This window comes from Acanthaster planci, linkage group LG01 (assembly GCF_054643075.1).
Source record: "Acanthaster planci isolate LZ-2023a linkage group LG01, COTS_SCS, whole genome shotgun sequence".
Classification (NCBI taxonomy): Eukaryota; Metazoa; Echinodermata; class Asteroidea; order Valvatida; family Acanthasteridae; genus Acanthaster; species Acanthaster planci.
In genome coordinates, this window is record NC_141777.1 from 28,069,720 (window position 1) to 28,085,004 (window position 15,285).

At 41.2% G+C, this 15,285-nt stretch overlaps 1 protein-coding gene across 1 annotated transcript in view; it reads right to left on the minus strand.

Annotated features, from left to right (window-relative positions):
* Nucleotides 1-228: 228 nt before the first annotated feature.
* dlst (dihydrolipoamide S-succinyltransferase) overlaps nucleotides 229-15,285 on the minus strand; it is a 34,631-nt gene continuing 19,574 nt past the window's right edge. Inside the window, exons 7-15 of the mRNA XM_022227370.2 lie at nucleotides 13,923-14,031; nucleotides 10,921-11,133; nucleotides 10,131-10,204; nucleotides 8,757-8,854; nucleotides 8,300-8,430; nucleotides 7,337-7,404; nucleotides 6,854-6,937; nucleotides 4,050-4,217; nucleotides 229-3,323 (exon numbers count right to left, since the gene is read on the minus strand). Of these exons, the coding sequence (XP_022083062.2) occupies nucleotides 3,189-3,323; nucleotides 4,050-4,217; nucleotides 6,854-6,937; nucleotides 7,337-7,404; nucleotides 8,300-8,430; nucleotides 8,757-8,854; nucleotides 10,131-10,204; nucleotides 10,921-11,133; nucleotides 13,923-14,031 (1,080 nt within the window). The 3' untranslated portion in view covers nucleotides 229-3,188. The remainder of the gene's footprint in view (nucleotides 3,324-4,049; nucleotides 4,218-6,853; nucleotides 6,938-7,336; nucleotides 7,405-8,299; nucleotides 8,431-8,756; nucleotides 8,855-10,130; nucleotides 10,205-10,920; nucleotides 11,134-13,922; nucleotides 14,032-15,285) is intronic.

Sequence of the window (15,285 nt, forward strand, 5' to 3'; positions counted from 1 at the left end):
ACATTCATATCCGCGCATGTCCAAATCAATAATTAATCTCAACAACAGTACATTCCAGATCTGATGCAGATTGAACAAAATGATTTTAAAAACCATATGTATGTAAACTTTGTCAACTGGTGTTTCTTTTTATACATCACGGCAAAAGTAACAGAGCTCTCAATGAAAAACAGTATTTTCAAACACCCTTCAGGAAATAAGGATACCATTGGCTTTCATATAAAACCCTGATTTTTTAAAATCTGATTTATTTTCAAATCCTATTTCTGAGCAAACCAAACATTTATGTCAATTCTGAAACTCTTCACGTCAAAATGACTAATGTGGAAAATATGAGCTACTTCAAGGACAACATATTCACCTTCGTAATGAATTTGCTTAGGTCCTTGGATTTTTTCCTGCGCATAGTTCATTGCACAATCAGCAATGAAGTCTACTATCAAGCAAAAAATTGTCCACTGTGGCTCAGACCGTATAACATATCAGCCTTTTGGGAAAAAATTACAATAAAACATAAACACCTTTTCAACTCATTTGAAAAAGTTTGCAGCAACATTTCATGACAGTCCAGTTAACCTGAAGCATTTCATTCCATTTCCACCCTTTGAGGCAGTTATCAACAGAAATTTCTTTAAAGTATGGACAGAATAAATGGTCTGGTACCTTAAAACAAGGCAGCAAAATGGTCTGAAAAAAGGAAAAGCTAGAATGCACTTAGGTAGTACGTTTTAATAGTGATTATGAGAGAAATAAAGGTAGCTGCCAGAAACAAGGTGTCAATTACTTCCCCAGCCATTAAGTTGATAATTGAGGTTCTCCAATGCCACAACACTCATTTTTCAAATAGACCTTACTTTGTCACCTTATATACCCTGGACATCAAGTGAATGAATAGCAATGGCACATCAAAGGAGTGGGTGGTAGTGGAACACCCCCCCCCAATAGTGATGAAAAATGTGCAGTAATGTTTCCATTCTAATTCTAAAATTTGCCATCCCTCCATTAAAAAGGCTTTTAAATAATTAATAAATGTTTCCCTCTTAAATTTTCAAATAAGCCAATACCACACCCCAAACCTGATACAGTTGTGGAGGATAACAAAGAAGAAGCTCAAAGCATTATGGGAAATATTCTAAGACCGTTTATATATCACTAGTCAAAAGGTCTACACAGCTCATATCCCCAAAACAACACTTTGGGTGGAATTTCCCCGTCCAAAAATATACAATATCTCAAGTGGATTGAATTTGCAAGGAATTAAAACTGGGAAACGTTTGGACAACAGCTCAGTCATGCTAAGGTAGGAACTAATCAATCCCATTGTCAGCCTTGCATGGCAAACATTATTCATGCGGAACTGGCGACATTTTCATGGCCATTCTCAGTTTGGGCAAACTGGCTCACACCAAAATTCTCATAGGCCTCTGTCTATTTGCACCCTCAGTTTCACTAAATATTCATAGTAAAAACGAAAGAAGACATACCTAACACTGCATAACTCATCCCAAGAAAAAAAACACATATCATATTGCAGGTGTGGACAGTTTCTGTAAGAGATCTGGTCCCCCTCCCCTCCCCCCAGAAAGTTCCCCAAATACACTCAGGCTTAGAATCAGTTTCATGACACGAATTTATCTCAATCACACTCATTTTGAAAATCTATAGACTCCATGCATCAGAACAACTGCAATGGTACACTTCAGAATAACCACAGATAAATCTCACTTCGCTTGCCCTTCGACCACTTCGTCTAAGTCGTTATTTCCTTGAATTTTCCTCTCCATTTTTTTTAATAGATAAACCTGCCACGAAATTTGTTTCCAAAGAAAGTAGGCGCTTCTGATAAGAGTGGATTGTTTCAGTGATGTAACACTCTTCTATATACTAAGCACAGGAACGTGCCACAGAGGACAGAATTGGAGAAAAAACTGACAATTGTGCACATGTTGTTTGTGATGACGCAAAATGTAAATTTGTGTACAAACAGTGTGTGCCATAATGTGGTCTGCACAAATTTCAGAAAAAAAAAATGTATACTGTTTCTGTGTGAAGATGACAAAACTGATCAGCGCTAAGTCAGACAAGAAACCCTTCCGTTTTGAAGAAATAATTGTTTTGTACAGTGTGAAGTGGAATGGCTCCGTGCTTCACATGGGAATAAATGCAAGCATGTGGTTCATAAACAGAGCACACTATCATGCAGGTTCTGTCTAGTTTAACTAAATGTCATCTAAATAATCCACTCAAGGATAGGCGGGTGGTTGGTTCCAGGAAATGTAGAATGTTTCGGGATTTTCGGAAATATTATTTGGGAACAAGATCCCTGATTGTCTAATCATTTTCCTCTGCATAGAAACCATCAAATAAAACTGAACAAAAGATGCAATGTGAAATTACAAATCTCCACCACTACAAATAAATAGAAAAAGAATGGAGATCCATAAATCTTAAGAGTATCAAGACAGGCTGAATTCCTCCTACATATCATAAGGCCCTAAACATTCAAACTGGATCTACAGACTTATTCCAGATACTCAAGACTGTTGGCAATGAAGTGAGTCTAAATGTCAAGTAGTAACTTTTGCTACCTTTGCAACATGTTTGCCTAAATGCTGGCGCGAGATAAATACTGATAACATATATATTGGCATCCTCCTGCTTCCCACCCAGAGCCTGAGACGAATTGAGGAAAAATTTCCGCGGAGCAACGAAGAATAGAGCTTTGCTAAGCACAGAAATGTCTCGCTGAACAGTGAGGCCTAGGATATGAACTGATTCTTTGCACTGCATGCAAGTTTGCCTCGTTGCGCTTCTCCTGAAGCTCTGTAAAACTGGGCCAAGGGGAGTTGTGGGGGAGAGCCGGTGGTCAGCACTACTCAATAACTAGCTATGGACTGTGACTAACTAGGGCTAATTTTTGTTTTCAAATTCTGGCTTTGTCTCAGGCTTCTGTGTCATCTCAAAATCCAGGGCCACATTTCCAACATTTACTTGATGTAGCCAACTGAAAACACTACAAAATTTGGTTTCGTAGGACACAGTTTGATGTTTCTGTGGTGGAAAGTGGAACTGCGTTGACCTGAGGGATCTCAGATCTGCATGCTGGATCCTGGAAAGTGACACCTAAAGCCTAAGACAGAGATGAAGTAAAGATTGTGGAAATTCCCCATGGTGTTGGTGCTTCTCCCCTAGAGGTCAAGGAGGAGGATTCGGGGGTCTTCCACAGCTGACTTGATCTTCTTCAGGAAGGTCACTGCCTCTCTGCCGTCAATTAGTCTGTGGTCATAGGTTAGGGCCACATACATCATGGGTCGAATTTCCACCTGTGGGAATAGACCATGACAGAGCAAGTGAAAGTAGTTGGAAAGATCATTACAAGCAACAGTCACATCTCTAAACACTTCTTCCACAGAGTGACAGTCTCCTGGTTTAACTGTAATAAACCTTTTGCGAGTTAAATTTGAATAGAATCTGGTACACTGAGTTCTTTAAATTCATGTGAGCATAACAATTTGAATTCCCTATACTAAAAACAATGTTGCTATAAGTTGTGATTTGGGGCAAGCTTTTGCTTAGTTACATAAGAGATGCCTTGCAACAATACACTGTTCTCAATGGATAAGAAGGGCACAAAGGAACCAGTCCATTACACAGATGTGGTCGCTATGCAAAATTTTGCCCCGAATCCCAATGTATAGCAGCAGTCTTTAGTCTGGGGAATTCAAATTGCTATATTTATGTGCATTCTCATAACTCAGTGTACCAGATTTTATTCATATTCAACTCGCAAATGACTTATTAGAAATGGATAGAGACTGCAAGTTGTGAGGTTTCTTTTTCCAAAGTGCCTCCACAGTTTAGCAATATGTTTAAAACTAATCTTACCCCCTGACACCCCAACCACAGAATCTCCCTCGTCCCAATCTTCCCAAGATTGCTGAATCCAATATTCTTTAATTCAAGCATTCCTGTTTGGATATGCTGTTCATGAAAAATGCTTCTCATTAGGGTAATGAGGAGCCAACCAGAAAAGCGCGACTTAGCCCTACCTTCCCATTGATTGCAACTGGCCTATCTACAGTAGCGTGCATCCCTAAGATTGCTGACTGCGGAGGATTGATGATAGGGGTGCCAAACATGGAGCCAAACACACCACCATTACTGATGGTAAAGGTTCCTCCGTCCATGTCTTCAACAGCTAGGGCACCTGTTCGAGCCTGGACAGTGCAAACACAAGCAATGCACATAATTATCAGTGATGCTAACTTAAGCTGTAAAGGACCTCAAAAACCCAAGGTTTGTTAACCACTTCGCGCCAGGGGAACCCTGTATCGGGTTCCTTACATTTATATGCATAGCTGGGGAGCCTGAAATCGGACAAAGGAGCCGGGTCTTGTAACAAAAGACCACACTCTGAACTAAGAGGGAGCTGCTGGGACTTGAAGAACATTTTTTCAGTTGTCAATGGCGGAGGTAATCCGTCCTTTTTTTTGAAACACTATACCACTATTTGTGGCATTCAAAACAAAGGATTATAACCACGGACGAAAGATCTCCAGCGCTGCAGTGCTGAGCAAAACAATACAGCTGCACACCAATCTGGCCCCGTTGAAAATGACGCCAGCAGGAACTGCTCCGGTTTCAAGAACAAAGCATTGTGTCAGTGCAACAAGGTTGTAACTTCCATTTGTTTTGTACACGATATACAACCTTGTTACACTGATGTGACGAAAAGAAAATTACGCAACACTGCACAATCTGGGCTCTCTTTACAAGGCAGCAGGCCTGGCTGAAATACATGGGCATCAATAGATGTTGCCTGTCAGATTAGAGTAGCCACCAGACAGTCATTTGTGTGGGTGTAAACGTCCAGTAAATGAAGTAATGAATTTTTGAGGAATTTCGAAAATGGAAAAGGATGAAAAATTGCCCGCCAGCGCATCCTGCATGCGCAAAACTCCAGCTTTTTCTGTGGGTTTTTTCTTTCAAAATTGATTATGAATTTTGATGAATTTTCAAAAATTCTTCCAGGTAAAAATATGTAATTTTTATAGTGGCTAATGTTTTGGGGGGATATTTAAGGATTTTGTGCTGGTCGGTGGGCTGTTTCATCAAGTTTAGTACCGCACAGTAGAATGCTGTGGTGGAGATCCCTGACCGGGGCTTACCAACGTAGCTATAGTACTGGGTACCGATATTAGCTGGGGAGTGACCTACAATATACTGACATCCCGCCCAGGGGGAAATAGATCTATTCTCAGCTGTTTCATACCAAGGAATCTGGAGATAAACACAGGCCTGATGAGCCAAATGGCTTCAGACAGACTTGCTTACAAGCTGATCACGATGCAGTTTCTAGATCTATGTATTGTGTACACGCTAACACCCTTTCGTTACTTTTGATATCAGGCTTCAATATCAAATTTGTTTTGTATTTCAGTGTGATTAAAAAGTGATATCTCAAAGTAATATCAAATGAGTAGTATTTTCATATATCATGAGACCCAAACTCTAACACCAATGCTGACGGGAGAGTTGACCTCAAAAACATGGCTTTGAATTTACAGTCATGGGCAGTGCTTGTTAACCACTTGCTACCAGGTTCAATTAAAATGGCTGTGCACAAAAAAAGGCATTTATCAAGCCTGAAATATGATTTTTCATTTTCGAAATTCTTCAAAAATTCATAACTTCATTTTCATACTGGATGCATACACCCACACAAATGACTGTCTGGTGGCTACTCTAATCTGACAGGCAACCTCCAATTACGCCTGATTAGTGCAGCCATGCCTGCCGCCTAGTAAAGAGAGCCCACATTGGGTGGTGTTGCGTAATTTCTTTTGTTCCGGAATTGACCTAGTGCTTTGCTGGATGGCGGTGTTTTCTTAACTAATGCAGCCAGATTCCACGAGCGTGCAGCAGTATTGTGTCGCTTATTGCTGGAGTGCTGGGGGGCTTTTGTACCCGCTGATAATTCACTGGTGCTGGCAGTGGCAAACAATGGTGCTGTTTCAAAACACTGATGGATTACCTCCGCTTATTCCAGCACTCTGTGCTGACAGCATATGACCCTTGATTGGCTAGTCCCAGCAGCTCGGTATTTTGTCAGGAGTTTGGTCTTTTGTTACAAGGCCCAGTTCCTTAGTTCCGATTTTGGGCACCTCGGCCATGAATCATGGCACTGTGTCTCCGGTACTGGGCTCCCTAGTGGCAAGTGGTTAAGCGGGCCCCTAGACCCACGACCATGACCTGTGAGACTCTGGTCGTGAAGCCATGACTAAATTGTTCTGTACTCCAATGTGGCTGGCTATAACATTGTCAGTACCCATTTGTACACTCCTGGGTGGAGGGAGGTGAGCAGAGATTAAGTGGCTTGCCTATGGCCAAAATTTATAGCCAGCAGCCGGATTTGAATGCCTGACATTCTGGCCATGAGTCACAAACCTTAAACCTTTTGGACACCCAACTTGTAGACATCAATGTTTCATGAAACTTTCTTAAATGAAGCTACGATGTGTGATTTTGCCACATACTAGGTTTCTATGGAATGTAGAATTTCTTTTGACTGGTATCTGTATTCACATTTTGAGGTGACACTGTGCATACTAACAAAAACTGCCAATCAACATGCAATAACCTCAGATGCCACTGGCTGGGACTTTTGGGATATAAAATCAGGAGGAATTAGCATTATGAGAACAATGATGAATTCAACTTGGAACACTTTTTCTGGGTACCACTTTGAAAGAGCACGAACTATGAACTTGGTGCTCCCCACAACCATAAGCCACAAGCCATTAAACACATGACAGACCTAAACGGCTGTGACTACAGTCCTTCTATGACTCACCTTTTCACCAAGTTCATTCAAAGCTTTCTCAATGTCAGCGTAGTTCATGCCACCAACATCACGTAGCACCGGAACCACAAGCCCCTGGGAATTCAAAACTTTGAAATTGTGACCCTTTGTTTGAAGCTATCTTTTAAAAAGAAATTGCACAACACAAGGCCAGAATTCCACACATCACAATGTGAATTAAGTCTAAAATTTCCTTTCAAGAGAAATTGCACAATGTGAAAGTTGAAATTCAAAAAGTAAAACTGTCATCTGTACTTGAAGTCACCCTGACAGAAATTGCCTAAACCCTCTCCCAAAGAAGGAAGGGAATGGCATTGAGGGCCAGCGTGACAATAAACCACGAGCAAAATAATACCTACTTTTGGAAGAAGATGTTGAAGTCAATGTGAACTTTAACTTGACACTTTGACCATGTTGCTTAAATTGGCATACAGAAATCTTGATCCTTGACCTTTAACCTGGGCTCTGTCTTACCTTTGGTGTTGCAACAGCCACACTGATATCAATGTAATCTCGATACACAATGTCAGTATCATCAATTACTGTAACAGAATCAAAACCAAACAGTCATCCAAAGTGTACCGGTCAGGCTAACTGTAGAGTTTCACATTTTCATGAAAGGACAAACCTCCTTTAATTAAAGGACTTGTTTGGCAAAGGACATGCTTACAACTTTCCGGAATACCTAAACTGACTAGAACACACTCCACTTTAGTTAATCACTTCGGCCAGCAGACTTCATTACTACCCTTTATGTTTACACTTTTTAGTTATCAGCTCTCTCAAACTGTTGCTTTTTGAAGTTTTTGTAAGTCTTACTGCCAAAATATTTCAGAGAAAAACAACTGCTTGAAGCTTGACTTTTCAGACTTTCTACATGAAGCTATTCTTTTTACAAGAGCTCCAGTGATAATTTAACCGTCTTTTATCTAATAACCTTGATCACAAACTTCCAACAGCAATCAGGAATTTCCCCAGGTATGTCATCATCAAACAACTACTATCTTAGACCAAGCCATAAATAATCAGTCAGTCTTCTATTGCTTATAATTCCCAAGTGATTACCATACCATTAGAAACTGCTCAAAAGTAGGTGTCTAGCTTGGTTTTGTTTTCTCACTATGAAAGCATGTTTTTGTCCTGTTTATATCAAACTACTATACTAAGCAATGGAACACTAATGGGGAAATAGTCAATGTGGGAATACTATTAATTCTCAATGTTGCTGTCATCTTTTGTAACTTGTCCATTTTAAACATTTTGCAGTCTGCCATTCTATTTCAGTTCCAGTCTTAATTCTGCTCTTATTTTCTTCCTGATACATCCCCCCCCCCCGCTATACTTCTGCCCAAGAAATCATACAGATTTGATAGATTCTGGCAGTAAGCCGACATAGTAGGGGACCAAGTGGTGAAATAAGAAATCTGACAAACTGACCTGCATTGACCTCTGGCATGTTAGTCAGAGCATGTGCTGATGCCTTGATAAATGCTGACATAAATCCGAGTTTGATGTTGTGCTTCTTCAGGAATTCTTCCCTATGTTGTTTGCGCATCTCTATGATGTTGCTGTTCAGATAAAGGTATATATTACAAGTCAGTATTCACAAAAGGGAAATATGACATGGTGGAGGAGAGTTAAGGATTGATTTCAAGGACTGCAGTAAAACAAAGGCATTCCAAAAGGCAATTTGACCTCTGTGATTCACTGCAAACATTCATGTCTCAAACATGAGGACCGTGCCGTTCCCTAATTCAGCTGATGCCTTTCAGCTCACCAGTAACAATGCAGCTCGACTTTTATTTTTTTTCCCCAAGACGCTTCACGCAGGCGCTGTACTGAGCAAAAACCCCCAGATGGATGCAAGAGATTTCGAGGAAAGAGAAAGATGCACCTCATGTCTATTTCATTGAATGTAGTCAGCATGGCAGCTGTGTTCTGGGCGTCCTTCAGCCTCTGAGCTATCCTCTGTCGCATCCGAGACATTTTCACCTGGACACAATCATCAATGTTTAGTAAAGGCAGTCTTCTAGGAACTGTACGTGTAGTTTTCATTAGTCAAATATCTGATACAACCAAGCAATAACATGCAGATTTTTTTTATACATTCTCACCCTTTTTATATTCTAAACAAACTCAATGCTCTGGTGACAGCTTAGAGGTATGCATATTAAAAACCAGTGCATTGCATATGTGGGAAAAACATTTTATCGTTGTCACAAATTTCTTTTCTTCTTACATATCTATCACAAATTAAAGCCTAATATCTCTAGGAAGTAATATTTCAGTTTATACAATGCCTGCATAAATTCCCGTCATCTGTTCGTTGGATCATTGATCATATGTGATTGAATTGTTTGTTCTATTCAACGGTACCCATTGAATGGAACTTCATTCGCCTCACTGATTCCCACCCCCATTTCATGTATCTCATTCCCAGTGAGAAAGAGGAAAATAACCTGGGGACGGAAACCAATCTAACATTGCATTGTACTGCCAGTAGGTACTTCAGACACAAATCTGTGTTGCAAAGTGACGGACACTGATAAGTGAGCGGGACCTTCTTCTGACAGAGGAGGATTTATGCAGGTATTGTACAAAACAAATAATGAATACTTCACCTTTGTGCAAAGGTAAAAAAATTGTTTCATTCGGTGACAAATGAGATATTCAATTTCACTCTGCACATTTCATCTGTCACCTCATGAAATTGTTCTTACCACCGCACCCATAAACATTCTGAATTTTTTTACGAGGCAAACAAACCACACACTGACTGCTTTCACTTTGGGCAAAATAAAGCTTGCCTCTCTTGATGGTGTGTGGAGTGTTAGATTCTGCTACAAAGTGCAACAGACCATCTCAAGTGGCCAGCTACAAAAATAACGAATGCAGTTAATATTTCTACACCCTACCAGCATATTATCAGGTAATGCAGTAAGATGGTCCTTTCACCATGATACAAACACACGGAGCACTACCCGAGGTTACACGTCAATTGTACATACAATGTACATGTCTGAGTTAAAAGATTGAAATCTTGATTGCAATAGTCAAAACTTCAACATCCAAAACTTGACTCTCTCAAGTGCTATTTGTGGTGGCTATTTATGGCTATTTGCTAAAAAAACCCAACCCAACAGAACATTAGATGTGGGCAATAGGGTGTTCTGGGTAACCATGGAGAGAAGAACCACTTTAGACAGGCACAGGGTAATTTAGATTGGAAGCACTGAATGATCATATATCACTGTCATAACAAACTCACCCTCTGTTCTGTTCTGGTTGGTAAGCCAGGTTGGCCCACTGGGCTTTGGGCAACAATGGGTGTCACCGATGCAGCTAGGAAGTCAAACAGTTACAATGATATCCTTAGTCAGATTGGATTGAAATAGAAGCAGGGACAACGAAAATTTTAAGCGCAAGCCAAGTTTCAGGGACAAAAGGCATGGAGCAGGCAAGATCTGACAAACCCTTGGTTGTATGAAGGTTCCAAACCCTCAATCTCTTTCATGTTTCGCACCTCTCGGAATTAAGCCTGGTTACTCTTTGAGCTTGGTTCTTGAGCAGAAGCACCCTCGCATCATTTAAGACCCGCGTTGTTTGAGAGTGTTCATTTTGTTCATAGCAATGCGACCATACGCGTGCATGTCATAGTCATTTGTGAACCAGCCAAGTGCAAGCCCAACCAAAGGACCCTGCATTGCTAGCCGAATTGCACCCTCTCTTGGTCCAGCTTGGGGCTCATAACTTGATGTAGAAATTGGTCTAAGGTACTGATGTGAACAGCAAATTTCTTGGAATCTTAAATTTACTCTGCACAATTCCTACATCCTGCTAATGAGAATAGAGAAAGTAGATTTTTGCACAAAGTATGTTACCAAGTAACATTTCTTTCATAGCTTCTTGAGAATTCCCAGAGAACTCCTGTCATTTCATCACCCTAACGTTCACCTGTTAGTGCTAAAGAATGACTTCGGTGACATCTCGAAGTTCTAGTACAAATACCAAAACCTGCCGGTACTAGGTGCCACACATTAGCATGAGCCTACACATACCTGGTTTGGAGGTCATTGGAGCAGTTGGCATGGGAGGCACCGGTGGTGGAGTTGTGGGTATACTCCCTGCCACTGCTATAGGCTGCACTGGGGGTGGGGGAGGGGGTGGAGGAGGGGGTGGGGGAGAGGCTGGAGCTGGTGGAGGTGGTGTTGGGGCTTCACTGGCTGGTGTGGGTGCCTTTGGTGGCTCTGCTGGTTTTAGGGGCACCTCATCTATTAAAAAGGGTGGAAATGTGCATTCAGATATATTGACATTATTTTCCTAGTCAATTTTTGCTTTTAACCAATCTCACATTAGTCAACTACAAGTGGATTAGTCTAATCGATATCCCAGCCTAACCTGCCAAGGTTGGTTGCATTGCTGGCTATGGATAACCAAAGAAAATATCAAAGTGCATAAAAAGGGAGCCAGAATCCTAAGTTGACGCGATGATGATTGATCAAAGTTGACCATATGCTAACTTAGAACCGAAGGGGAATGTTCAAAGTACACAAAGTAGACTAAAACTCTCAATATCTCCGATGACCTGAAAACTTGTGAATTTCTATGAAGAACACTGCAAATGTACTGCAAGCAGAAGTACTTGGGAGCCTCAGAAGTTAACAGCACTTGCCACACACGAGTAAAACATACCATAACAGAACGACGAATCAATGAACTGCTAATTATTGGATATTGCTACAGCGCCCTCATAAGGTCTGACAGTATCATGCAAGATGAAGACTGAGTGAAGTGGAGGTCTAAATCTATTTACTGGCTGTTTCATGAATCATGCATGCAAACAAAAGGCTAAATTTATGCTGGTACAAGTGATTCACTCATCGATGCAGTGCTCAGCAAGGCAGCCATTTGAAAAGCACAAGGACAAGATGATTAAGAGAAGACTGTATGCATATTTGATGTATATTCTTTGTATCTTTTTGTTCCAGGATTGATTGGTAATATCTTGGCAGCAGTACAACTGACAATTCAATCAATTTAAAAAATGCACATTTCATGGAAAAGAATGGTTAGATTTAATAAATGCATACACAGAACCTTGGATATACAAAAAATGAAAGAATTTAAGTGTGTGCAGAATTTCAATATTAACTTCCTACATTTTGGAATAAATGTTTAAATTTCCATTCACAACACCTTTCGTATCCGAAATTTGCGGTTGAAAACTCCGGTTTCCATCAGCAGGATGACCCTGATGATAAATCAGTGAGTTTACAACACATGATCCCAACAGTGGCTCATAGACTAGTGGGAGTTTACACCGTCCCCATCCTGAAACTCTTGAGCGTGTGGAGCATGAGGGTGACAGACCTCCAGAAACCTGGTCTTGAGAGACGTTTCAATCTCCCCAATATAGGACTCTGTGCACTGTCCTTGTCTAGTCTGCCCTTGGCATGGGATGTGGAAGATCAAGCCTGTCTGGTCCTAATTGCCCACTTTATCCTCAGATGAAACGCGCAATTTTTTGAGAGAGTGCATGGGCTTGAAACACATGCTCCCATGTGCCTACAAAGTCCCTCTGATGTAACAGAGTACCACCAATTGTTTCTCTTGTGGTGCGTGATTATATTGCGTAATGTTTTCTGTTTGTCCTCCTTGGGTAGAATGCCCTCACCAACGCCCACTTGGATTACCCACACTTCTGGAGAGACTGGTTGATGTGTACTATTCCCTTGTTTAAAGTCATCAATATTGCTGGTGATGATGAAGTCCGCTCCAAAACTTACAGATCTAATGACTCCCAGAGTGTGTTCAACTGGAGAATTGAAGCCAAAGTTGAGATTGTGCATATTTAGACTGTCGTCTTCCTGAATCTTGGTACGGGTGTCCACGAATGCAAGGGTTCTATGGTCCTCATTCTCAGTGGAAAACTGAATGTCTACATCCAATAAATCCAAAGAAACAACTGGTGGTCCTTCCTTACATCAAAGGGACTTTGGAGGCGCTTAGGAGAATATTTGCAACCAATGACTTGAAAACGAATTTCCCGCCCACACACACTCTCAGACAATTCCATGTATCACCTGAGGATAAAACAGCTCACGAGGAACAGACAAGTTTGATCGACCGTATCCCGTGCCAAGAGCAGACTATACAAGGTCAGTGCACTGGGTCCTATATTGGGGAGACAGAAAAGTCCCTCAAGACCAGGTATCTGGAGGTCTGTCACACCCAAGCTCCACATACTCAGAGGTTTCTTAACATATTTATATCGAATCACCTGGTCACTACATTGACATATCAAAAGTCAACATCCTGGACAAGGATGCCCGGTCTTTTGAAAGGAGGGTTAAAGGAAGCACTGTAGTACATCACAGCCTACAAACCATCATTTACACAGTGCAGGGGGAGGGGGGGTATAAACCCCCTGGAGTTGGTAAGCTCATGGATTCAACATTCCAGTCATCCTACTAACAAAGACCACAGTTCTCAGTCAAAAATTTCAAGTGCAAGTTTCTCAGTTATTGTGATTGAAAGTTTAAACATAAATTCTATCAACTACCAACACAGGTGAAATCTCAAACTAATTGGTGAATTTTTCATGAATTCAGTAATTTTCTTGCATAATTAATCGTACTAAGGCAAGCTGACCCATTTAAACTATGAGACTGTAGAGGACTGCAGGTTGTTCGAAAAGATTAAACATTTGGCACTGAAGCACTGTACACCAAATCAACATGCACTGAGTGAACTGCTTGCAGTCATTCAAAGCCCAAATCAACAGATGCTGTGGTAAAACATGGGTGCAGCTACAACCAGAGGTGCCACGGTATGCAAACGCAAATGTCTTGGGGCGAAATGTGAACTAATATCAATAAGTAACACCCTAGGGATAACCTGCACCACAGACAGCTGTTAAAAACAAATTGAGAACAGAACAGCTGTTGTCGAGCACAAAAGCCCAGCCAATATTAGAGATAACAATCATTTTAGTGCAGATGTACGAATGTGAATTTCGGTGAATTTTCAACAAAATACTGTTCTACTGTAGCAGGCCTACCTGTCACCTTGACTCGGAATAGTTCTTGGCCTGCTACAACAGTGTCTCCATCACCCGCCAGGAATTCTGTGATCACACCAGTGACAGGAGATGGCACCGGTATTGATGTCTGACAACGACAAAAAGGAAAAGAAAAACAGAAAAGAAAGAAAACAGCGGTCAGAGAAAAAGAAATAATGACAAACAAGCCGACTGAGGTGGTATCAGGAAAACATCTGTTAGCCATTTTGTATTCTCATCAAAACACAACTGTTGCTGCAGCTGCATGTCTGTAACTGTGAAACAAACTCTAGTGATTACAGACCATTGCTTCAACCTAAGATCCAGTGAAAAAATCTGAACTTGTTAAAGGTACAGTCCATCATTTGCATTTATCCCCCCCCCCCCAAAAAAGCTGACAAAATCATTGCTGAAAACAGTGGCGGTGCCAGACCTTGGTGGCTTTAGGTGCAAGGTAGAATTGGGTGGGTGCAAATGATCCTTAATTTCTCCTGGGTTACGATGCGGAGTTGTAAAATGAAAAGGGTGATCAGCCTGTGGTAACATGACAACATTTTGAGGGTGCAAACGTGAGTGCAAGCAGCTTTTCGGTGAGTGTAAATGCACCCACATGACACTACGTAGTGCCGCCACTGGTCTAAAGATGGTTATGGGACTGAAGACACATTTTGGGACCTAGTGCACACAAGTGTTAACATGACCCACGCTTTGCGAGCACTAGTGCTGTAATTCAGTAAGTGACAATGTGTAGCTGCACTTGACTCAACGTGAGAACTTGTCCAAGTCACTGAATCCAAGCGCATTTCAAAACATGACACAGCAACTTTTGATCTGAAATCAAAATTCTTGAATGTTGTTTTTCTCGGGACATACAGTATTCAATGAGCTGAAACTAGAAGGGTAAAACGATTACGTTACACCATGGATCAATCTCTTTCTTGAGTATATGTGGTTCTGAGAAGAACTGGGGAATGACTCGACGTTTCAAACAGTGTACTCTGTCCATCTTCAGGAGACTGCAGGTTTCCGGCCGAGAGTGGAGCTTATATGGTGTAGAGAGAGATCCAGATGTAGGGATTAGCTCGGTGAAGCATTGAGGCGGGAACAGTGAAGGTGCGAAAAATGGATGCTGCACTGTATCCTGGTACATCACCTGTGTACATCATATAATCTCCACTCCCAGTCTCCTGAAGACAGACAGAGTACCCTGTCCAAAACTTCGAGTTATTCCCCAGTTCTTCTCAGAACCACACATACTCAAGAAAGAGATTGATACATGGTGTAACCGCAGTCATTTTACTTTTCTAGCGTCTTTCACCATGAAAACCTTCAAGTCTGAGCTGAAACTTCTTCAGGTTTGTTA